At 53.5% G+C, this 22,974-nt stretch overlaps 10 protein-coding genes across 10 annotated transcripts; 7 read left to right on the top strand and 3 right to left on the bottom strand.

Annotated features, from left to right (window-relative positions):
- Positions 1-735: 735 nt before the first annotated feature.
- PG994_005805 (uncharacterized protein) lies at positions 736-1,920 on the bottom strand (the record flags this gene model as incomplete). The annotated part of the gene is made up of 1 exon (XM_066857214.1): positions 736-1,920. The coding sequence occupies one exon, from the start codon at positions 1,918-1,920 to the stop codon at positions 736-738; it is 1,185 nt and encodes a 394-aa protein (XP_066716483.1).
- A 622-nt stretch (positions 1,921-2,542) lies between these two features.
- On the bottom strand, positions 2,543-5,119 carry PG994_005804 (uncharacterized protein; the record flags this gene model as incomplete). Its single annotated transcript, XM_066857213.1, has 4 exons — positions 2,543-2,693; positions 2,745-4,849; positions 4,961-5,028; positions 5,092-5,119. 4 exons carry the CDS (start codon positions 5,117-5,119, stop codon positions 2,543-2,545), a joined length of 2,352 nt encoding a protein of 783 aa, XP_066716482.1.
- A 1,316-nt stretch (positions 5,120-6,435) lies between these two features.
- PG994_005803 (iron sulfur cluster assembly protein 1) lies at positions 6,436-7,080 on the top strand (the record flags this gene model as incomplete). The annotated part of the gene is made up of 2 exons (XM_066857212.1): positions 6,436-6,862; positions 6,938-7,080. The coding sequence occupies 2 exons, from the start codon at positions 6,436-6,438 to the stop codon at positions 7,078-7,080; spliced, it is 570 nt and encodes a 189-aa protein (XP_066716481.1).
- A 965-nt stretch (positions 7,081-8,045) lies between these two features.
- Positions 8,046-8,402, top strand: PG994_005802 (uncharacterized protein; the record flags this gene model as incomplete). The annotated part of the gene is made up of 1 exon (XM_066857211.1): positions 8,046-8,402. One exon carries the CDS (start codon positions 8,046-8,048, stop codon positions 8,400-8,402), a length of 357 nt encoding a protein of 118 aa, XP_066716480.1.
- Positions 8,403-9,623: 1,221 nt separating this feature from the next.
- Positions 9,624-10,541, top strand: PG994_005801 (uncharacterized protein; the record flags this gene model as incomplete). Its single annotated transcript, XM_066857210.1, has 1 exon — positions 9,624-10,541. One exon carries the CDS (start codon positions 9,624-9,626, stop codon positions 10,539-10,541), a length of 918 nt encoding a protein of 305 aa, XP_066716479.1.
- A 475-nt stretch (positions 10,542-11,016) lies between these two features.
- Positions 11,017-11,400, top strand: PG994_005800 (uncharacterized protein; the record flags this gene model as incomplete). The annotated part of the gene is made up of 1 exon (XM_066857209.1): positions 11,017-11,400. The coding sequence occupies one exon, from the start codon at positions 11,017-11,019 to the stop codon at positions 11,398-11,400; it is 384 nt and encodes a 127-aa protein (XP_066716478.1).
- A 1,029-nt stretch (positions 11,401-12,429) lies between these two features.
- On the top strand, positions 12,430-14,273 carry PG994_005799 (Drug resistance protein; the record flags this gene model as incomplete). The annotated part of the gene is made up of 5 exons (XM_066857208.1): positions 12,430-12,630; positions 12,695-12,958; positions 13,011-13,101; positions 13,154-13,502; positions 13,577-14,273. The coding sequence occupies 5 exons, from the start codon at positions 12,430-12,432 to the stop codon at positions 14,271-14,273; spliced, it is 1,602 nt and encodes a 533-aa protein (XP_066716477.1).
- Positions 14,274-14,616: 343 nt separating this feature from the next.
- On the top strand, positions 14,617-17,038 carry PG994_005798 (Asparagine synthetase domain-containing protein; the record flags this gene model as incomplete). The annotated part of the gene is made up of 7 exons (XM_066857207.1): positions 14,617-14,950; positions 15,004-15,281; positions 15,335-15,775; positions 15,828-16,373; positions 16,427-16,473; positions 16,542-16,603; positions 16,932-17,038. The coding sequence occupies 7 exons, from the start codon at positions 14,617-14,619 to the stop codon at positions 17,036-17,038; spliced, it is 1,815 nt and encodes a 604-aa protein (XP_066716476.1).
- Positions 17,039-17,764: 726 nt separating this feature from the next.
- On the top strand, positions 17,765-19,752 carry PG994_005797 (uncharacterized protein; the record flags this gene model as incomplete). The annotated part of the gene is made up of 5 exons (XM_066857206.1): positions 17,765-17,861; positions 17,920-17,970; positions 18,097-19,317; positions 19,391-19,496; positions 19,554-19,752. The coding sequence occupies 5 exons, from the start codon at positions 17,765-17,767 to the stop codon at positions 19,750-19,752; spliced, it is 1,674 nt and encodes a 557-aa protein (XP_066716475.1).
- Positions 19,753-20,004: 252 nt separating this feature from the next.
- Positions 20,005-21,438, bottom strand: PG994_005796 (glycoside hydrolase family 28 protein; the record flags this gene model as incomplete). Its single annotated transcript, XM_066857205.1, has 3 exons — positions 20,005-20,658; positions 20,728-20,830; positions 20,891-21,438. The coding sequence occupies 3 exons, from the start codon at positions 21,436-21,438 to the stop codon at positions 20,005-20,007; spliced, it is 1,305 nt and encodes a 434-aa protein (XP_066716474.1).
- Between the last annotated feature and the right edge of the window lie 1,536 nt (positions 21,439-22,974).

The raw sequence follows: 22,974 nt of genomic DNA, 5'->3' as shown, positions 1-22,974 counted from the left end.
TAACGTTGCCCTATGAAAAGTAAGAAATGTTTGGCTCACTCTTCATTGAAAAGTATGATTTCTGGGAAAATCTGGTTTGGGGATTTTGCATTGCAACGGTTGTTTGGGAGCAACTTTGTGTATTTACTTTACTTTTTCCTTTTCCTTTTTCTGTTTTGGTAACCTGATACCCCCGACTCGGCATACTGGAACGAGCAAAGGGTCGGCTACGAGCGTCATGTGGCCTAGCGCCCTACCCACAACTACTACTGATTTAGACAAAATCAAGACTTCATTTTTATCACTACTTGCTCGCAATTCATTGTCCTCTTCGATGTGATCAATGGCTTTGTCCTGTATGCCACCTTTCAACTCTTACATGCCTTGTTTTTCTTACCTTTGGTTCAACTGGATGGTTTATTATCTACTGGGCCATGACACAATACTGTTCAACGAGCAACCTTTATTCCCAAAAGGACAAGCCCAAAGAGAAAGGAGATGGTAGAGACACGCAGCACTGCAACGTGGACAGGCGGCGAGGTTACTGCTGCTGGGGTGTGGGTCAACCTTCCACGGCAGGAAATAGCCAGCTTTACGAACAACGAGTACAGTCATACGTTACGGTAAACTTTCTGGGTTTTTCTCGGTTTTGGGTAATGTACATGTGTGTATATACATATATCATCATCGTTTATACTATGCTTCTTTCCTATCACTCTCCCCCTCACCAAACCTCAAGTCTTCCCACGTCTTGACTTAGTGTATTCTCCTGGACGGTCTCTTCACCGTCCTCTCACGAGTGGCCCTCACACGCCGCCTCTCACCCTCCTCCTCATACTCGAACGCCATCCGGTCGTTCTCCTCCACCACATCGCCATAGCCGCCGCTTCCGCTACCAACGGCACCATAATGGCCCTCCTCGTAGCCGTATCCGGAGTCATCATAGCCCTCGTCATATCCGGGCATCGTCGCGTACGCGCTGTTCATCGTGCACGCCGGCTGGGGCTCGACCGCCGTGTAGGAGACGACGGGTTGTTCCTGCTGCTGCTGCTGCTGGACGTAGTCGTGGCTGGTGTACGCGGGAAGGGACCGCTTCAACTTCGAGGAAGACAACTTCGTCGCGGCAAAGGACCCGGTCCCGGAATAGTAGGCACTGTCTTCCAACCACGGTACGTCGGCTCCACTTTTATACTGAGGAGGCGGCGCCATAGATGAAGAATAGAAGGAGGAGGACCCGTAATCGCCACGCGACTTGTCAGTGTAATAGGTGGGGGCAGGGTCAGGTTCCGCGGCCTCGCCGGGAGGCTCCTTGTACTTCTCACTCGCAGCCGCGAGGTAGGCGTTGTATTGGATTTGATCCAACCCAGCGACTGAGATACTATGCCATGGTCCAACGGAGGAGCGTGTGTCGATGATTTCCTGCCCGTAATCTTCTTCCTCGGGGATTATCGTTGGCGCCGTTGAAGGAGGGACAAAGTTGCTCCGGTACGGAACGGGGGGCGGTTCTGTAGAAGAAGCATCAGCAGTAAAAGTAGACTTGGCATCACGAGGACCAGAAGGAGCAGTTGAGTACGAAGTATAATAGCCAGGGCGATGTTTGCCGCTGCTCTTGCTACTACTGCTGCTCTTGTGGTGACTGCTACTCGAGTGCCGAGGGTGATGGTGGTGAGAGGAGGAAGAATGCGACTTATGACCGCTGCTGCTTTTCCGTTCACCACTGCTCGATGAGTGCTTGTGGTTGGCGCTGCTGGCATGGCGATGGCGGTGCCTATAATGGTGGCCGCTCGGCTCGGCATCTAGATCCTCTCTGCCAGCGAGCGAGGTCGAGGGACGATGGCTGCTCTTCTTCGGGGCCGGCCTCCCTCCTGCCGCCCATGCTAAAATTGATCGGGTCTTTGGGCCGATCGATGACCGGCTGGAAGTATCTGTGCCTACTGGCATTTCTCATTTCCACACCAGGGGTCACGCAGGTACTTAGCAAAGAGTATTTGTTTTACAAGAATGTTTGCTCTGGTTTCACAAGCAAACGCGATGTAGCTGCAGGTTTCTGAAGGATAAGGACTTGAGGCCCCTGCGTTAGCTTATACTTATGCATGATCCTTGGTTCTGAAAATGTCAAGTCAGTCTTTGTGTTTCCTCAGCTTCGGCATTGTTTTAAAACAGGGAACCTGATGCATCAGGGGGAGGGCCATTGTTCTTCAAAGGCGTACTCTGTAAGGCAAGGGCAGCCTTTGTGGCAGAGAAGTCAAGTTAAAAATCACCTGAGGCCGCACACTGCTCTGGTTTCTTCCTCCTTTCAACGCTTGAATTTGCGGCTTACATTCGCTAAGGGATGCATAGTCAAAGACCATAAGCTTTCTTCAGCTGCGGCTTGTCAAAACAATGGCAACATGACGTATTGAATTCTATTTCTTTTCGTCATGGCTGGTATCTTCATGTTGTTCCGGCACTGTGAACAGTATCCCAGCTAATCTGTCATCTCTCGTCTCTCGTTGATGCAACGTCCAGTCACATCAGTTTTCCATAGCTAAATATCGAATACAAGTGTTAAACTAACACAGCCTTACTCCACGCGGGCACGGTTGAAGAAATAGACATAAGCTGTCTTCTTCATCTCCTCTGCATCAACAGCCTCAACGACTTTCTCGTCATTGAATAGAACCCACTTGGGGACCTGGGTGTCGATGATCTTGCGAATAAATGCAACATAATGTCTGTATACGTTAGTATATGCGAGAAGGGACAGAATAGTTGGTTCAGCTTACCCAGCATGGATACTAGTACCCTTGTGGCAGACAATACTCTGCAGCTGGAATTTGGCTGGCAGGTCTGCACTTCCAGGCTCTTGTTTCTCTGCTGGTGCACTACCTGCCATTTCCGAGTCTCCGCCGAACTCGCCTTGGTCGTCGAAATGGTTGAAGATCCACTCTATGGCTCGCTCAACATTGCCACCCGTCTCACGTAGCGCTTTGCGTGCCTGTGGTGCACTGAATCCCATGGCACAAACCTGCTCCATTTTCTCCGGATCGACCTCCGCTCCGGCACCACCACTGCCAGCTGCCGCAGCAAGGACAAGCGGCTCATCGATATCCGGGTCCTCCATATGACCGAATAGCCACTCCATCGCAGCATTCGGGTCAGTGTTGCCAGTGGCGTGCAGTGCCTTCTCGCAGCGGTTCTTTGGGAACCCCATGGACATCAGCTGTTCCAAGGCAGCCTCGTTGGGTGCGAAGGCTGGAGCTGCATTCGCCGGCTCGTCAGGTAGAAGCTCCTCGTCCGATTGCTGACCAGGGGATAGGTAGGCGTCAAGATCGAATGGTTCGTCCCCGACGATAACGGGAACATCAACCTTCCGGGGTACCCAGTTCTCAACCGTCATCTTCCTTGCGTTGACAACAAGCGTAGTGGGGAAGGTCTTGAACAAAGTGCGCTTAGAGAAACCTTTGCTGCCACAAGAGGAACAGGTTAACTCCACAGCCTCAAGTGCAGTCAGTCTGTCAACACACTCCTTGAACGTAACTGGTCTATACTGCTCCCCCTCTCCTTCGACGGCAGGCAGCTTCTCAAGAGGTACATCGATAAAGATGTTGTCTTGCTCATTGGATTGATAGCGGACCTTCTTGCAGCCAAGACATTGGAGTCGTTGCTCCATAACGAAGCGGAATGGCTGGGTTGGATCACTCAGCGGTGCCTCATGCTTGGAACGGGTGATAAGCTTGATCAAGTGCTGGAGAAGTTCGAAAGCATCTTGCTGTCTCATGGTAGAGAATTCTTCGTGGCCTCGGCCAATGAGATGCTTGAGCATGCTAGGTGCTAGACCCTTCTGGTGGGACTTCTCAGGAGAAAACTCAGAGGGGATGACATCGGAGTCAGGTTTTGAGTATCGTCCAGATAACAAGCCGTCTCCCATCTTGCAGAGCTGCGTCTCCAAATCCTGAGCCGGGTCCTCTACCATGGGCAAATCAGCACCAGGTCTGTTATAACGATCTTGGAAGGATGGTAGGTCAAACAGGCACTGTAGAATACTGGCTAGGTAGCAGCTGTTGCCCAGGTTCTTCAGACCAGTGAAACCGGGGCCGAAGAGCGGCTGAAGCTCCTTGCCATCCTCGGTCGTCATAGAGAACTCCCAGCGCAGGTTCTGCTCAATCTGCATTTCGGTCAAGCTCTTCTCGGTCTTGACACGTTCTGATAGCATGATACCCCAATGGGCCAGATGAGTAGCTAGGTTTTCGTCGGACCGTTCATCGTCACATTGGTAGCAGTAGACGTCGGCAGTTCCCTCAGGGGAGATTGAGCCAAGCTTGACAGCCACGGCATGCTTCGATTCGGTGGCATGAGCAAGGCCATGCGAGTTGCCTCCTACGCCACCGAACTGGGCTCGACCGCAACCTAGGTTTCCACATTCCAGACATAGCCAGAGGTTCTCTTTCAGGTCACACTGAGAGCAATGTCCAAGATCGCCGCTTTGAATCTGCTTGCCTTCGTGTTGCTGCAGGAGGAGGATATGCTCGCAGGATGTCATTTCCTGCTCCCAAGCCTTGACCTCCTCTTTGCGTGAGAATGTGTTGGCCTTCATGATACCATCGACAACCGAGGCGATCTTGGGGTTGAATAGATCAATGTCAACATTGCACTCGAGACACTTGGCAGTGGTGTGGTAGTCGTATCGGTCGGCTTCGGTCTCGGCGGCAATTGCGAGCTTGGTCATCTTGGCAGGAGGCTCATCCTTAGTAACCTGCTTCCGAGTACGACGGATGTTCAAAGCCAAAGGGTGGCTCCGGGCCGCATTGTGCAGGGGCGAATGCAGCTTCACGCCGGTGCAACCACCGTTGAAGCATTGCAGACAGACATCGAGACCGGTAGGGTCATCCTTTGACAGCGATGCTTCGTTAGTCAACTGTTGTGATCAACCCGGCGATGCGACGGGAGCGAAGGAGAGAGGTGGTTCGAAATGGTGTAAATCTTGTAACAATAAACGTACAATAGAATCAAAGCATTGAGTGCAGTCCTCACGGTATACCGACTGAGCAGGCGTGGGAGGACTCAGAGCTGTAACAACGATCCAAGGTCAGCAGCAGGCCAGCTTGTCGGTGTTAGGCGTACAGCACTTACAGATGGACTCGACGTGGGGGCACGCCATATTGAGTCAAGGCAATGTTTTGGGCCCGTGTGCGTGGCAGAGAAATATGGGAATAAACCCGGCGAGTGGGCGAAAGGGACAGGGCGGATGATCGCAACTTATTTCTCCAGCTTCCAACGAGTAAATGCAGTAAAGTGTGTTGGTCGGTGGAGGAGATGGTGAGCTTGATGCTTGCTCACCTCTAGCTAGGTTACAATTGTTGGTTGCTCGTGGTTGTGTCAGGGAGGGGCAGCAGCTAGGCTTAGCCTGCAGTGTGACGCGCGATGACAAGGCTAAGCAGGCAGGTAAGACCGTGGCCAGGCACCAGAAGGTGCCCCGCGTTTGTCAATCGGAAGGATCAATGAACAGCTGGTGAGCGGCTGCGAGGGGAATGCGCCTTCCACGATTTGTTGGTTTGTAATCACATTACGTACGGAGTACGGGTCGCAGCAAACAATTATTTTGCAGGGATTTCGACCTCGTCATAGTTCTCTAGTTCGGTTTCCTCGAGACTCCGTACTGCTGATGCTTTTCCAGTTGCTTGGTTACTAAACATGTCTTCTATGGTGCATGTTTCCATAGGGAATTACTTATAATTGCCAATACTGTTGTCTTGCGCGGCAACTTGATTTACTCTAGGCAGCTGTGACCGCAATCGGGGCCGGGTTGTCTGACGTCCAACTGCGCTTCCGGTCGGATCTGATAAAAAGCGAAGGGGGAGAGGAAAAAAAGAGTTTCTGATTGATAAGGTGCCTCAGCTGCAGCAACGAAGTATGGGGTACAGTATGAAGCCGTTCCGTGGAAAATCCGCCTCATCCGCACCAGACTGGCACCAGGGCTATTCGCCCCCCAGAATGCCATCGACCGCACTACAGATTTCTATGCAATGCACAGTGTGTCTAGAGTATCTCCGAGGGCTGCATGAAATCATCCACGCTGGAAATAGCCCACTAAAAACTTGAATGACGCTCTCTGATTCGCAGACTAAGGCCTTCGCCCGAGATCGCCGATAAAGGCCGCGCTGTCAGTTGGGAACAAGGGGATTTGGAGAGTTTGGAAAGTCGGGGTTGGCTAGCTCGGCTCTTGACTTCATAGCGCTTTCGCTGGGAGGCCAAGCTCCGATTTTCTGATTTCATTTCACCCTCAGATCCCGACGACACCAACTGCCAACTGCTTTTTCCTCCAACGCCACCATTTTCCTCATTGCCATTTCTACATCATCCTCAATTCAACCATCAACGATAAGTTCTATCGTGAATCCAGATTGACCGAATTCCGCCCTGCGACCCCTGATATCACACTTTCAAGTCAACACACTCTCCCACATTCACGCAAAGATGTTCTCCAGGACAGTCGCTACCACGGCTCGCCGGGCCATCGCCTCATCCGCACCGCGCCTCGCCACCCGCCAGATCATCAAGCCCGTCGCAAATGCCACCCTGCAACAACGGCGGTCGTACCACGAGAAGGTCATCGACCACTACAGCCGCCCGCGCAATGTCGGCTCCATGGCCAAGGGCGATGTCGACGTCGGCACCGGCCTCGTCGGAGCTCCCGCCTGTGGCGACGTCATGAAACTGCAGATCCGCGTCGACCCCGAGAACAACACCATTTCCGACGTCAAGTTCAAGACCTTCGGCTGCGGTTCCGCCATTGCCAGCTCCAGTTACCTGACCGAGTTGGTGCGCGGTATGACGTTGGAGGAGGCCGGCAAGATCAAGAACACCGAGATCGCTAAGGAGCTGTGCTTACCACCTGTCAAGCGTGAGTTCTCTTCCCTTCCCACATTACTGCCATTAATTTCAGCCTATAATTTGATATCTAACTAATCCTCCATAGTGCACTGCTCCATGCTTGCCGAAGACGCTATCAAGTCCGCCATCTCCAACTACTACACCAAGAACCCCGCAGCACGGAAGACCGACCTTGCCGGCACTGCGATGAAGATGCCTACTGGTGGTGCTGAGGCTGCCACCGTCTGAAATTGTGATTGAGTTGGAGTGGAGTCGAGAACATATTGTGATACCAAGATTCAGAAGGAGGGGAAAACGGCTCCATTATTGGTTTGACGGGGAAATACTCGAATGGCGATTAGAGATGCCGATTACTGGGAATTCACAAATCGAGGAGTTGCTGGTTTTGCAAGGAGTTTGATTGATGACAGGGAAGGGCGTAAGAGATTGTATCGCCCTTAGGCAGAAGACTATCTTTACCTGAGGATCTCTCGGTCCCAGAGGATGCCTGCGGTCCGGCATAGTTTGTCTAGCCGTCGTGAATTGCGGCGATGTATTCACCGGAGTGGCGGGCAACCAACCCATCACCTCCCACTGTCTATGTATCATAAATCAAAAGAATAACTACTTGTCAGTCAACATTTTGCAATACGTGTATTGGTCGTATATTTGCTATAAAGTCTAATTTCATGAGGTTGCCCTGTGCTGCTTGCAGTGCGCCACGCATTCAAGATAATATAACATCATCAAGCTCGCGAATATTCGGGCTTATTAGTAGAACATTCGCTATTTCTTGGGTTTGTATGATCTCAGGACATTCTACGTTACTTGATAACAGTAGTAGGGGATTGGTGTATCCGAGTATTAGTGAGCATCAGACAGAGGGACCCAGGCATCGTATCACTCGCATCAGCATATCTTGACTATTGAGTCAAGACGGTGATTTGACCCTATGCGCTGCTAACCCGTTTGTTCATCGCACCCATGACCCCCAGGTCCTAGACTTCAAGGACACCTCATTGAAGCGCTTGGGAGAGCAGTGCCGTAACTGACTGTGATTTGACTTTATGCCGTTGAGTTGGCTGTCGGCATGGATACCACATGATTTTCGCCTCCGTCGCGGCTCACTCCGAGCATCCTTGAATATTGACAGAGCCGGCATCAAGAATTGAGCGAAGGGGGCTTGAAAATCACGGGCGTTTCGCCCAGGTGTCATGACACCCTTGCAGAAAGCAAAGCGACCACCGTGTGGATTGTCCGTTTTCGACGCGCTTCGATCCTCATCTCCAGAAGCCCGCTCAAGACATGGTTGCCCCCGAATCGGCCCCTTTCGCGAGAAGCGCCTCGAGCCCAGCGTCGTCGTCGTCATCACTGTCATCATCGTCTCCGCCAGCCATGAGATCGATGACCAACACGGAGCCCGACTTCAACTCGTCGAGCTGGAAGCCCGCCTGCAGTACATTGGTGACATCAAAAATACAACCAGCGACATCCAGGCTGATGTCGTTATCCTTGAACGCAAGGCAGACCAGGCGGAAGTGCTCGTGGTGAACGTCTTCAACCTCCTCTGAACCGGCGTCGGCGTCGCCGTCAAAGATCAGGACGACGTTGCGATGAGAGGTGCAGTAGGCGCCGTGGCTCTCCAGCGCCTTGGCCAGCTTGGCGGGCTCGGTCTGCGCGCCGACGGTCAGGCGGGTGAAGAGGCGGCCGTTCAGCAGGGCTTTGGCGGTGCGCGGCGACGCGGGCGAGAAGATGGAGACGTTGGGCGGTAGAGCGGGCGGCGGGCCATTGTTAGCGGCCGGGCTCTTTGAGCTCACGTCCTCAGCGGATGGCATCGTGTGGTGAGATATGAGGCGTTGTGGATTTTCAAGCGTGGGTGACTGAGGTATAGAAAAAATTGCTAGGAGTTGAGGGGGCTCGCATAGCGGCTGGCTTATGGTTCGACCATTTCCAGCATTTACCGTGCATGGCCTAACCCAAATGAGTAATAATCGATATATTGCGATACGAATTCGACATGACGAAAGCTGGCAACAAGCAACTGCTCAAATGATCCAGTCCAAAGCCTGATTTTCCAATTTGAAGTGTAGGCCGATGAGGGAATCTGGCACTCTGGGACCTAGCTGTACCCTGCTTCGAACCGAGGCTCAACTCAACACGCATCGCGTCTGGGGATGGTGTCTCTAGACTCGCCCGGGTTATCGTAACACCTGGGCAGCCACCACAGAGATACTGGGGCCAATGTTGCTGAGTCTAGCAGAGATGTTTCACGGCCTAGGATTGCTGAGCGTAAACGAACGCGTTCCTGTTCTGGGGACTGAGACGTAAGTCAGTTTACCCAGACCTTCGTTCCAAACTGCGGCCAAGTTGAAGAGAGACATGGAGGACCATGCCTTGCTGCTCGAGGATTCCACTTCCTCAATCCTCCATGTTAAAGAGAACTACACCTGGTGTCTCCATCGTATGACTTGCTCATCGTGAATCGGTGGATATTGAACCGAAATCCTGGTCACCCCGCATCCCACTAGGCGCGAGACGCGGACACATCTCCACCCCTCGACCCCAGCATTCGCTCATATCCCCGTGACGCGGACTGCGGTCCGACGCACCAACAGGCGATGCATATAAAGGGACAAGAGACATGGAGGTGGTTTGCTCTAAATCGCGTGGATAGTTAATCGAATCCCATCTCACATCAATTTCCTAACTCATCATCAGTCAAGGAACAAAATGTCAGCCAATAACAACAGCAAAAACGTCATCGTGACGGGGGCTGGGGCCTCGTCGGCCCCATGCTGGCCAAGCGCCTGCTCGACGACGGCTACCGGGTGATCATGACGGACATCGTGCAGCCGACGGTGCCCGCGGGCGCGGCGCACCCCGAGAACGCCGTGTGCATGCAGGGCGACATCTGCGACGCCGCGTTCGTTGAGACCCTGGTGGCCGCCGCGCAGCCCCTGCACGCCATCTTCGTCTTCCACGGCATCATGTCGGCGGGGTCCGAGGCCGACTACGACCTGTCGATGAAGGTGAACGTCGAGAGCGTGCGCCGGCTGCTGCTGCACCTGCGGCGGACCAACCCGGGCGTGCGCGTCGTCTACTCGAGCTCGCAGGCCGTCTACGGCCAGCCCCTGCCCGCCGTCGTGACGGACGTCGTGACGCCCACGCCCGAGGGCACGTACGGGGCCCACAAGCTGTCGACCGAGATCATCGTCAACGACATGCACCGCAAGGGCTTCGTCGTCGCCTTCATCGTGCGCTTCCCCACGCTCGTGGTGCGCCCGGGCAAGCCCTCCAACGCGGCCTCGTCCTTCCTGTCGGGCATGATCCGCGAGCCCATGAAGGGCGAGACGTGCGTGATCCCGCTGAAGGACCGCAGCTTCAGGTCTTACATCTGCTCGCCCAGCGGCGTCATCGAGAACCTCGTGCGCGTCCTCAATATGAAGAGCGACGCGCTGCCGAACCACATCCGCCACATCAACTTCCCCGGCATCTCGGCCAACACCCAGGCCCTCATGGACGGGCTCGCCAAGTACGGCGGCGAGGACAAGTTGAAGTTCCTGGAGGAGGAGACGAACCCGGCCATGGAGAGGATACTGCGGAGTTGGCCGCAGGACTTTGACCCGAGTACGCCGGATCGTCTGGGGTTGGTCAGGGATAAGAATGCCGAGGACTTGGTGAAGGAGTACATCGATTCGTTGAAGGCATAGGCAACCCAGCCGTACCATTGATTGATGACTTGTTGTGTATCATGTAATTTATTTAGTCGCAAGCCAAACCTTGACCAGCCTATCAGTACCTGATTGCCTTGATTTGAGTATCCTTCTTTCTGCAGCTCAACGTTGAGTGGTTACGGTCGGAAGAATGGTAGGAGCCTAGGCCATTCTGACAAAAATAGAGTAGAGAGCATAAAGCCCCGGCGATAGATGTCTGATTGTCATAGACACAATGGAAGCCTTCATCAATTTCAATTAGCTGATGTTCATTGAACCCATACAATGAATATTTGGCAGCATTGTCAGTCACCCTTTATTGCTCTATGGTATGTTTGCCTATATTAACCCCCTGCCTGTTCTATCCCAACTCATTCCCGTTCAAGCATTATCACCATCAGCAAACACTCGCATTCTCTTTCTTCAGCAATAGCAATTACCGTTCTTTTCTAACTTCTTCCCCCACACGAAGATGTCCGCCACCACCGCCTTCCCCTCGACTATCACGGCCGTCCGCAGCGCGGAGACCGGGTGTGTGGTGTACATCGACTCGAGCGCAATCCCGGCGGGCGTCAAGCACAGCTCGGCCGACTGCAGGTGCGTCAAGATCCACGGGCCTGAGGAGCTGGAGTATATCCAAAAATCCATACGGGTCTTCCTCGCGACAGGCAGCGAGTCGTCGTCGTCGTCCGCGGAGCCCATCACCAACAACAGCAAAAGCCGCGTGTTCGGTACCAAGCCCAGCGTCGAGGTCGCACACATGCTTTCGGGAATGACACCCGTGGGCGGAGCTGCCATGAGCAACGCCGCCGCTTACAGCGACAAGCAGTGGAAGATGGAAGGAGACGATGCTTAAACTCAGCTGAGGTGAACAGGTAAGTGGGTGGATGCTGATGCAGTTTGGGGTTGGCTCTATTTATCTTTTAGCTAGTCTAAAGGGGGCCGGCCTCACAAATTGGTTATGTTCTTCGTATTTTATCCAGGTTCAATAGATCTAATATACTATCTCTTTGAGTGCCAGATATGTATCATTGCTAGTGACATTTCCCACAGCGCATTACAGCCCCTGGCATCTACATTCAACATCGTAAAAAGGGTCTTTCATTCAGCCAAATCATGGAGCGGGGGCGCTTAGCAGACTTACAACTATGTAGAGAGGTCGTCTTTCCTCACCCGAGTTGTTGTTTGTTTGATGTTTGCTCAAGCGAAGCGACTCGGTTCGGATTGCCGCAACAGCATCTCCGCGAGCAACCGGCCGCCTGCCAGCACTACATACATCCGAAGTAATACGGCAGAAATCCCGAGTCGAAGTGCTGACAGCAATCAAATCGCATGCAGCAAGCAGCGGTTCGGCCCCAGCATCCGTTTCACGTCACCTTTACCAATATAGGAGGCCGGCTTATTTGCTACTTACTCAACGGGGGAAATATCTGGCCACTGCAGGTGGGCACTTGGTTAAGGTTGTGTTGCCTTTCGGCTAAAGCCCCGCCGCATTCGCTGCCCAGCCAGCAGCAGTCTCCCCCGATCGGCCAGCATCCCATTTTACCCCAGAACGCCAGCTCCACCCACCGCTAACGCCAAGTAGTAAAGAGGGTTAGAAAAGGGCATGTAAGCGATGGATGAAGGAGCGACCGGGGAACATTAGATCCGGTCCTCGCTCGGCATATCAATCGAAAATGGCGAAGTGCCATAATACGCAGTGCTCTCGGCGATTTCTTTGGACGATGACCTGGGCCACACATTGCATTGAATGCTGACCAGGTTAGCGTCAGTCTCTCTTCCCATGACAGACGCCCTTGGCAGAACGTTTCTCTTGCCGTCTTTTCCTACATAATAATTAACATGAGTACATGACCTACGAGCCTTGTCTGGCCCTACGTGTACAATGATTAAGCAGAAAAAGTACGAGCCGGCCCTTTCTGGTGCGCCGGATGTCGAAAAGGCAGAGCCTCAGGAGAACGGATCTTTCCGCGAAGGCGACTCACCTGCTGGTGACACAACTGACGACACAAGATCAACTTTGCCATTGTCCAAGGGCAAAAGCATCGCTTTGGTGGCCACAGTGACGGGCGCGGCATTCCTGAATGTCGGTACCATCATCAAACTCAACAGAAAAAATGTGGGCGATGCGTACTAAAGTTCCTACCTAGACACTTTCGATCCAAGCAGTGGTCATTATCCTCCCGACCCTGGGTGTAGAACTCGGCATCCCCGATAGCCGACTGCAATGGATCGTCTCGGCATATTCTCTGACCTTTGGCTGTTTCCTGCTGTTATGGGGTCGCATAGCCGACCTGTACGGCAAGCGGATCATCTTCATTCTCGGCAGCGCCTTTGTCGCCGCCACACTCATCGCCAATCCCTTCCTTCCCAATGAAATCGCATTCGACATTTTCAGGGGACTGCAGGGCCTTGTAAGGAAGATCGCTCTTGATCATGCTTGGGAGATAGACTGATCAGACTCAGGGTGCTGCAGCGAACGTGCCGACGGCCATTGGGATCCTGGGGGTCACCTTTCCTCCTGGCAAAGCAAAGAACTACGCCTTCAGCGCATATGGTGGGTAAATCCAATATCGCGAGCGCAACATTCTATTAACGTTCTCTAACAGCCAGCGGCGCACCCCTGGGATCGATCTTCGGCAACCTGCTAGGCGGAATTATCGCTTCATACGCCAACTGGAAATGGGTCTTCGGAGCCCTTGCTGGGATATCGTGTCTGGTGGCAGTGGCGGGTGTCTTTTTCATCCCCCCGCCGCCGCCGAACTCTTCCTTACAGAAGCAGAATGCCTCACTTTGGACATCAGTTGACTGGCTAGGTGGCTTCCTGATCACAGCCGGCCTGCTTGCTCTGCTATTTGCCCTGACCGAAGGCAATGTCGTGGGGTGGCATACCATCTGGATCTATATGCTGATGGTTATCTCTGGCTTGCTTATTGCCATCTTCGCTGCGTGGCAGTGGTACCTAGAGAGACGCACTCTAACACAAGGTCCCCTCTGATGAAAGTCTCGGTGTTCAAGAACGGCACGTTCAGTTTGGCCATACTGATCATGGGGATCTTTTTCGCGGTCTTCAACGACTGGATCGTCTACGCGACATACTTTTTCCAGGACTACCAAGGGCTTAGTCCATTGCAGACGACGTTGCGCTTCATACCCACTGGAGTCTGTGGCGTTTTGGTAGCTTTCATCGTGTCCAGACTCATCTCGAGAGTGCCGACATACATCTTGTTGATGATTGGAAACCTCTCTGTGGGGCTCTCGTGCCTGCTCTTCGCGATCCCGATACCCTCGGATACGTCTTACTTCGCTTTCGGCTTCCCAGCCATGATTCTGGGCGTGGTGGGTGCTGACACAACTTGGCCTTGTCTGACGCTCTTCACGTCGGCGTCGCTACCGCAGGAAGACCAGGCACTGGGTGGAGCGTTGATCAACGCCTCGGGGCAACTGGGTCGCTCGATTGGTCTGGCCATCACAACAGCGGCCCAGACGGCGATTATGGCGCGGGAGAGAGGTGTCCCTGTTGAGCAATCTGGGAAGGTCCTGCCTTGGGATCCTCCGTCACTGGCTGGGTTAAGGGATGCTAACTGGCTCAATTTCGCGCTGGCAATGTTCTGCACAGTCTTGGTCGGGCTTACTTTCAGAGGCACTGGCATCGTCGGCAAGATCGAGAAGCCAATCGAGGGGAGAGGCGAGGAAGCAACTACAAGTGGAGATGATGTCCGGCGGTAGCTACACGGATACTCTGCCAATCTTGAAGGAATGCTGCGTGGCAACATAAGACCTAGATGACATATATGTGTCAGAGAAGCCCGAACATAATGCGATAGTGTTTGTTTGTTTTGTCTTCACCTGTCAATTTTGACGGCACGATTGATGTTCCCCAAGCGTGAAACTGGAATGACTGCTGCTAGGTAATCAATTATCCTTCGGCCTTTAGGCATTTGTAGCTCCGACTAGGCGACTAGGCGCTGAAAAGTTGCCCCACTAATAATTCTCGTGAATTCTTCAGCACTCAGGCGAACGTGGCACGTCCTACCCAAGACGCACTCCCTGCCACCACAAATCTCATACCATGTGCGGCATACACGCAACCATCTCAGTTGCCAAGCATACCGAGTTATCTGAGAACTTGAGACAGCTTCTAATAAACCGAGGCCCAGATCATCTTGGTGTAGTGGAGAGAGGAATTTCCTTGCCCAGCGTCGCGCCCGACCTCCGCATCACGCTCAACTTCACGTCCACGGTGCTTGCGTTGCGCGGTGACCACGTCGCCAAGCAGCCCTTTCAGCATGGCAACTCCGATTCAGTATTCTGCTGGAACGGCGAGGCCTGGAAGTTCGACGACAAGGTAGTCGGCGGCAATGATGGCGAGGTCATCTTCGCGCGTCTCGCGCAATGCGAACATGGTACTGCCGAGGAGCGGCAGGCGCACATTCTGAACACCCTGCGGATGGTCCAGGGCCTTTCGCGTTTGTCTTTTGTGATCCCGTCGGCCAGTGCTTGTACTTTGGCCGTGACCGCCTCGGTCGCCGTTCCTTGCTCATGAGAGAGGAGCCGGATGGCCAATTGCTATCGTTTTCTAGTGTCGCTGACACCCCAGCTTCTGGCTGGGAGGAAGTACAAGCCAATGGCATATATTCCATTCGATTTCATCCAGAGTCTTCTGGCGAGAAGCCCATTTCTTTAGGCCATCGCATCTCTCGACACGAGTGGGTCGAGTCTGGTGGCGCTGATCTGGTAAGTGCCAGACGCGCCTCTTCCCAAAAGCAGCTGATAACTCATATCAGTAGGTTCTGGGAGTTGGGAGTTTCAACAAGGAGCTCCCTCAGGGCGCGGAGAAGCAGCTTGATTCTGCATCTCCCTCTGTCAGCTTGCTACACTATCACCTCAGAGAAGCCTTGAAACTACGAGTGCTCGGGATTCCAGAACCTCCCAGACCCGCGGACCATCAGTCAGATGTTGACACCCGCGTGGCCGTCCTTTTCTCAGGTGGCCTTGACTGCACCATCCTGGCCAGGATGGCTGATGAGCTGCTCCCTACTACACAGGGAATTGACTTAATCAATGTAGCTTTTCAGAATCCCCGCGTTTCTGTGCAAAAGCAGGGAGCCTCCAAGCCCGGCGTAGTCGTCACTGACGACTATGAGCGGTGTCCGGATCGGCAAACCGGAAGGAAGTCCTTCGCCGAGCTGAAACATGCCTGTCCTTCCCGGTTTTGGCGTTTTATAGCTGTAAGGCGCATTCGTCATTGGGTGTTGTTATTCGACTGACCGGTCCTCATAGGTTAACGTACCTTACGAGGAAGCCATGGCGCATAAAGCTCTTGTCGTGTCACTGATTTACCCTCACGACACTGAGATGGATCTGTCAATCGCCCTGGCCTTGTACTTTGCCGGGCGAGGTGTCGGCGCTAGCTACACAGAGTCTGCAGAATTCGACTCGGACGCCCCAATGGTCAGTACCCCTGCACGCGTACTCTTCTCAGGACTTGGGGCCGATGAGTTGTTCGGAGGCTATTCCCGTCACGTGCGGGCCTTCGAGCGGGAAGGGTACCAAGCTCTGGTTAATGAACTCGAGCTGGACATTGCCAGGATTGGCCAACGCAACTTGGGGAGAGATGACCGCGTGCTGGCGAATTGGGGCAAAGAAGTTCGATTCCCTTATCTCGATGAGGGGTTTGTCCGCTTTGTCATGTCAAGTCCAGTCTGGGAGAAGTGTGACTTTGGAAACAAGGCTCATCCAGCCGACATCGAACCGGCAAAGCGGGCTTTGCGACTGCTGGCGGACCAACTCAGTCTTCCCGTGATCGCAAGGGAAAGGAAAAGAGCGGTAAGCCTTGTTCAACCTCCCTTTGGTCGACTTTATTGCTGACTAGCTTAAAGATCCAATTTGGCACTCGAACAGCAAAACTTGGCAGCTCCACGGGCAGGTTAAAGGGGACGGCATCAATTAGTCTTCAGGACGCGTAGCAAGTGCTTCACTACTCCAATCTGGCAGTGATGATACATCAGATACTTCCGAGCTTGCGGAAATTGCACCCGGGTGGTTGCGTTCTCACTGTGTGTTCCTGCTTTGCAGTAACCCTTGAGACGCCGAGCCTGGAGTGCCGCTGGCAATGAGGTCGTAAAGGCAAGTCTGAGCCAGAGATTAGGTCCTCGTGATGGTCTAGGCCGCACTGTGTCACTCTATCAATATATGTCTGCCATTGACACTGCTATTGTATCATACGATTGGGCAGGTAAACTCTCATCACGATGTTACTGTTTGCACATGGGGACCCTTCCCACCATATGCCGTTATTTTGGATGCTACGATGCAGTCTCGTACCCAGATCTGAGGATGGAACGTCTGATGGAGCATAAAGCTCTGACATACTTGGCAATCCAGGTGCGGGTGGTTATCAAGACCAGGCGCGATGCGATATTGCTGGAAAATGCGCTGTCCGGATGGATCGAATCATCATGGCCCAAGGAGAGGTCGTATCCTGGCGCTAGGCTCAATTGTAAAATGGGTCAGTGTCCGGTCGTTAGTGGATTTACTGCAGCCAGCCTGGCAGCTCAATGCGGGAGAATTTCCAAGCTACGGGTAGCTTCACCCGGTGGTGGGCACTGGGCATAGGGGCCGCCAAGTGAGATCCGATATAACTTGGTGTTAACCTTAGATCTATCTGCAAGATACACCCGGTGAGGCTATTAACATATTTATATGTACTCATGGCAACTTGGAGTTTCTGTATCCTGATAGTTCTCCGGTCAAACGGTTTCCCCTCCACTATCACGCGATTTTCCTGGTCAATAGGGGCGCTAAGTTCAATGAATGCCCCACGGCAGTTGTTGCACATACGTTTCTTCGTTCGCCTCGGCGCCTCGGTTGCGCACCCAGGCCTGACCAAGACCGAATGGTGCGGAGAATTGCCATGTCCGGCTTACCGCCACACCAGGTGCACGCATGGATGTTTCTGTTGGCTATCAACAGCCGCGATTCAAGAAGGGATAGGAAGTCGAAAGGGTTTCCTTTCCTTGTCTTTAATGCCAACAACCGCGGTACTTCCCGTAATCAAACTCAATTGTCACGCGTAGCTTGATAGACTGTTCCTGAACAATTCTGTTCAATTTGCAATAGCCCGTTTTCCGTGCTGTCCTCCTCTTCACTTCCAGTCCTGATACTGGGAACCGTCATCGCAGCCAAAAGAGCCAGACTCATTAAACGCTAGCTTCGAGATGGCGTCCGTGGTCGAAAAGACGGCCCAAGGCACGCTATACAAGTCCCCTAGGACTTCAACGGTGCCAAGTGTCGATGTACTGACCTTGCTGTTTGGTATGGAATTATTGATCCGAAGCCTGTGAGACACTTTTGAGTGACTGACATCTGCCAGAATCCGAACAATGCTACTCACCTGATACCAAAATATTGCATGCAGATGCAGGTCAGTAAAGCTGGTTCCGTTCTTTTTGCATTACAGCTGCCAGCGCATCGGATCGAACTTTTGCACTGGCCGCAACCTATCTTTACCTCATTGTAAAGGAACCTGCAATTGACAATCATGGAATAGATGATCCTACCAATTGCCTGACCAAAGGCCAAGTCCTCTTGCAATTCAGGAGGCTGGCGCTGGTCCTCCGTGACCAGTACGGTGTGGGTGCCCAGGGTCCATCTCAGGATGTCGTTTTCAATATTTCGGGCGGCCACTTCATGCTGCCCCTCGTATTTTACGCCACCTTGGCCGCCGAGGGAATCTTCTCCTCCACGATCCCTTCGGCCACACCAGAAGAGCTAGCCTATCAGCTCAAGCAAACGACGCCAAAGGTCATCGTATGCAACGATGACTCCAAGGCGAACGCAATCACCGCCGCGAAGCTCGTCGGCTTTCCCCCGCGCAACGTCCTTTGTTACCGCGGAGAGAAGCACATCGAGCTGTACGAAGCCGCCAGCGGCGCCAAGGTCCCCATCTCGAACCAGGAGCTCGACTGGCGTCGCATCACCGACACGCACGAGCTCGACCACAGCGTGATATGTCTGCTCTACTCCAGCGGGACCACGGGTCTCCCCAAGGCCATGAAGCTGTCGCACCAGAATCTCGTGGCGGAGAGCAGCCTGGTCCTGGAGCCCGTCAAGGAGTACAACGCTAAGTACCGCGGACCGGATTACGAGTATATCAGCATAGCACATCTGCCGGTAGCGCATATTGCGGGGGTAATGGGCTACCTTGTCAACTCGACCTACATGAAAGGCACCATGTACTGGATGAAGAAATTCGACTTTGCGAAGTTTTGCGGGGATTCCAAGAAGTACAAGATGACCACAGGCTTCAGCGTGCCGCCCATTTACCTCCTGATCACTAAGATGCCAAACGTCACCGATCAGTTCGACACCTGGGTGGACGCCATCACGGGTGCCGCGCCAATGGGCGAGGAGCTTCAAGTTGCTGTGGGGAAGAAACTGGGCAAGGGCACCACACGCCTCCGCCAGACGTGGGGACTCAGCGAGACGACGGGTAGTATCACTGTAGTGCCGCTCGAGACGGAACTCTACATGCCTGGCACGGTTGGACCATTGGTGGCGAACCACTCCGCGCGTCTTGTTGACGATGACGGCCACGATGTGGAGCCTGGCAAAGAGGGCGAGATCCTCGTCAGAGGGCCGGTGGTTATCAAGGGGTATTGGAAGAACCCCAAGGCTGACGCCGAAGCCTTCAAGGATGGCTGGTTCTACACGGGCGATACCGGGGTGTTCCGAAAGGGAATGCTGTACATCGTTGACAGGAAGAAGGCAAGTAACCCGATAGTGTATTGATCTTACTGACGAAAGTTGGCTAACTTGGACGCAGGAACTTATCAAATACAAAGGCACTCAAGTGGCCCCAGCAGAGCTCGAGGCCCTCTTACTGTCTCACCCGAAGATCCAAGACGTCGCAGTCATCGGAGTCGAGGGGAATGACACGGAGCTTCCACGGTACGTACTTCGCTTGCCCCTATTTCATTCTGCCTCGAGAGCTGACACCCAGCACAGTGCATACGTGGTAGCGGATCCCAAGCAGGTCTCGGAGCAGGAGATCAAGGCGTTCGTGGCCAAGCAAGTCGCACCATACAAACAGCTTCGCGGAGGCGTCGTCTACATTGCTGCGATTCCGAAAAGCCCCTCGGGCAAGATCTTGAGGAAGGAGCTCCGGGAGCTGGCGAAGAAGGAGTCTCTAACTTCCAAGCTCTAACCATCGTGACATGTACCATATCACTTGGAAGCCCTCGCAGCCCGTCACTTAGACGCATGGCAAGGTTTCTCAGTTTACCTCGTTCAGTTTTCATTTTCCGTCCTCTTTTACTCCGTAACTGGCGGTTCACATGCGGATTTCTTTTAGCCAGTATCACTGTTTCATACTTCAAAAGTTGAGCAAATGGGGCTTGTTTATATATATATCGATATATCGGCCGTGATCTCATTCTTAATGGAGCGCCAATTATTACTACCTGTTGTTCTCCTCCCAAGTCGGGCCAGTGCAGGCGAACCCCTGGGGATCCACCACATTGTCGCACAGGTAGTTGGCCGGCGCCGTGCCGTTGACCGTGTCCACGATGTCGATGTTCTTGATCTCGATGCCCGTGCAGGGTTTGGCAGCGGAGCACTGGACCGCGGCGACGACGTCGCTGACGGCGGTGCCGTGCCAGTCCTCGAGCACGAGGTCGCGGATGTGGAACTCGGAGGTGTCGCAGCCGCCCGTCGCGTCGTTGTAGGACGTGCACTGGGTGACGGCGAAGATGCCGGTGGCGCCCTCGAGCGTGAAGTTCTGGAACCGCATGTTGGCGGCGTAGCCCAGCCCGCCGCCGCCGCCGTTGGGCGGGTAGCCCGCGGTGCGGCCCGTCCAGGTCTTGACGTAGACGCCGTAGCGCATCTTGTCGAGGATCTGGATGTTGCGCGCCGTCACGTTCTCGATGGTCTCGAACTGGCCCGCGTACTGCCCGATGCTGCCGATGGCGATGCCCAGGCCCGTGTGGAACCGGCAGTCCTCGATCAGGATGTTGGTCGAGTTGGCCTTCATGGCGATGCTGTCGTCGCCGTTGTCGACGACCCAGCGGCGGAAGGTGATGTTGTTGGCGTAGACGGTGTCGGCGCCGTCCGTCTGTTGTCGTTGATTAATATTATGATTCCGAAGGGGGGTGCATAATAAGCACGACATGTGATGACTTACGTTCAGAGACGAGAAATCGAAGCCGACTTCATGCTTGGCGTCGGTGCTGTTGACGTAGATGTCTTCCATCAAGATGTTCTCGGAGTGGATGACGGTGACGGTCCTGAGCAATGAGGATGAGTGCCATTTCCCTGAGTTACTGATTACGGGAGTGAGAACCTACCACATCTGGCTTTGAACAAAACGGATGCCCTGGAAAACGCTATCGCGTGACCCGGTGACGGTGATCTGGTGAGGACGGCCGGGGTAGTTGTTGGTGCCGTTCACGAAATCGTACCAGACCTGACCATTGCCGTCCAGGGTGCCGTATCCGTGGCCGTCCCAGTGCACGTTCTCGCCGCCGAACAGCCACGCGCTCGACTGGTTCTGGTAGCCGACGGGCAGCGAGTGGTTCAGCCAGTAGGGGATGTTCTGGTCCCACAGCAGGGTCCCCTGCAGGTCGACGTCGACGTTGCTCAGGCCCGTCGTATTCATGACGCTCTGGATGTGGTACGTCTCGTTCTTGAAGACGACCTTGCCGCGGCCCTGGGCCGAGGCGGCCTCGTTGTGACCGCAGCGCTCGAAGGCCTCGAGGATGGCCGGTGCCGAGTCGGAGCCATCGGCACCGGGTTCGACGACGCAGATGTTGGTGTCCTGGGGACTCGGTGGCTTTGCGCAGTATTCTGCGGCTACCACGGGTGCGAGTAAGGGGATTAGGAGCTTTCCGAACATCTTGAGGGGCTGACGCGAATGGTCAAGCAAGGATCGAGTCTTGGTCTGTCCGGTAGCGAACCAGGTGTGTCAAGCACGGGGTGAGCTCGGCAGCTTATATACTACATGACTAAGGCAACAAGGCAAGAAAAAGCTCGGGATAGCTTTGCCGCGAAGTTCACTCTAGCTCTGATATGATATCACCCCGTCAAGCTAATGGGTATACTGTTCGACTACCATGAGCGAATGCAAGGGGAAAGAGCACGCAATGGGCAACTGTGATGAAGATCGCTGCAAGGCTGCCATGGCAAAGAGAGAAAAGGGCGCACATGGGTGGATAGAATGTGTCAGACTTGAGTCGATATTTTCCCGGTCGGGCAGATCCCGACCGCTAGCGGTGCATACCCCGATACGGGGCTCCGGATCGGCATTCTTTTAACCCCTGACGTTGTGGTTTATGTAGTGCTGCTCTTGCGCTAGGGCTTCCCCCCCACGCCCCCATGCCCCCCCCGAATTGCTTTTTCGTCAAAATGTTTAAGCGGCTGGGAGTTATATTTGCGATCGAGGGACCAGTCCGTACGAAACGACTTAGAGATGAAGAGGTGATTGGCAAGGACTGCAATCTGGTTCCATTCGAACCTGACACCAAAAGACGTCGTTACAGATGCCTCACACGGCTCTCAGTACATCTGAAATAGGTAGCTCTTGTTAGGTCTGGATCAGTATCTCGGGAAACTGCCGAATCACATACCCGCTTGAAAGGCCACCACGGGGAAGGGGTGGACCCGCGATGGAGACATCCCCGCGCTTGCCTTGGCAGTCGGACCGACTTCCAGATGCATGATGATAATCGGTGTACGTCTTGGCTAGCTTAGTCCGCTACCAAAGACGACGGTAGTAAATTTCCTATGAATCACTCCAGTTAGAATATATTCTCCGTGTTAGACTAGTTCGTTTCTCTAGTATATATATAATATATAGGTAATCATGAATATAAACTCGTTCGTAATACTAAAAGCTGAATATAGTGAATCGTATTATGAGAGTATACCACCTTTCGGTTTAATGTGTTTCTTGTGTTAATTTGTATTTTGCACCTGTGTTACCAATAGCTTCCCAAAACCCATCGTGGCCCCCTATCGAGCAGTGCTTTTCTGATAAGCGGCAGTAAAGCTGATATCTAAATTTGCGATGACCTGGTATCGCTTCAAGTCTCCTGGGGTATCATTGGGACAACTCTTAGGATATCCTCATGGCTAGAAGATCTCAGCTGCACATGAGGGTTGTATAGTAGGTGATACCAACCTCACATTTAAGCTGCTCCTGTAGAGTATGTCGTACCGTGAGAGCCACTCGCCCAGGACTAAGGAGATGAGCATGGCCACGTCAGCACTGCAATCATTCATGCAGTAGAAACGGAACTTTGATTGACCGGTCGATTCGCCCAACCAAAAGTTCTTCGGCAGATCTCCAGCGACTGACGCTAGCTTCGTGTGACTTGAGAGCAATTTGAACATTGGAGAGTCGTCCAGGCTGACATGAGCACTTGATGTGGAC

This window comes from Apiospora phragmitis (genome assembly GCF_038363925.1).
Source record: "Apiospora phragmitis strain CBS 135458 chromosome Unknown utg000006l:1.0-5683423.0:1.0-5690449.0, whole genome shotgun sequence".
Lineage (NCBI taxonomy): Eukaryota > Fungi > Ascomycota > Sordariomycetes > Amphisphaeriales > Apiosporaceae > Apiospora > Apiospora phragmitis.
Note: the sequence above shows the minus strand (reverse complement) of the source record. Positions and strands in the feature narration are given on the sequence as shown.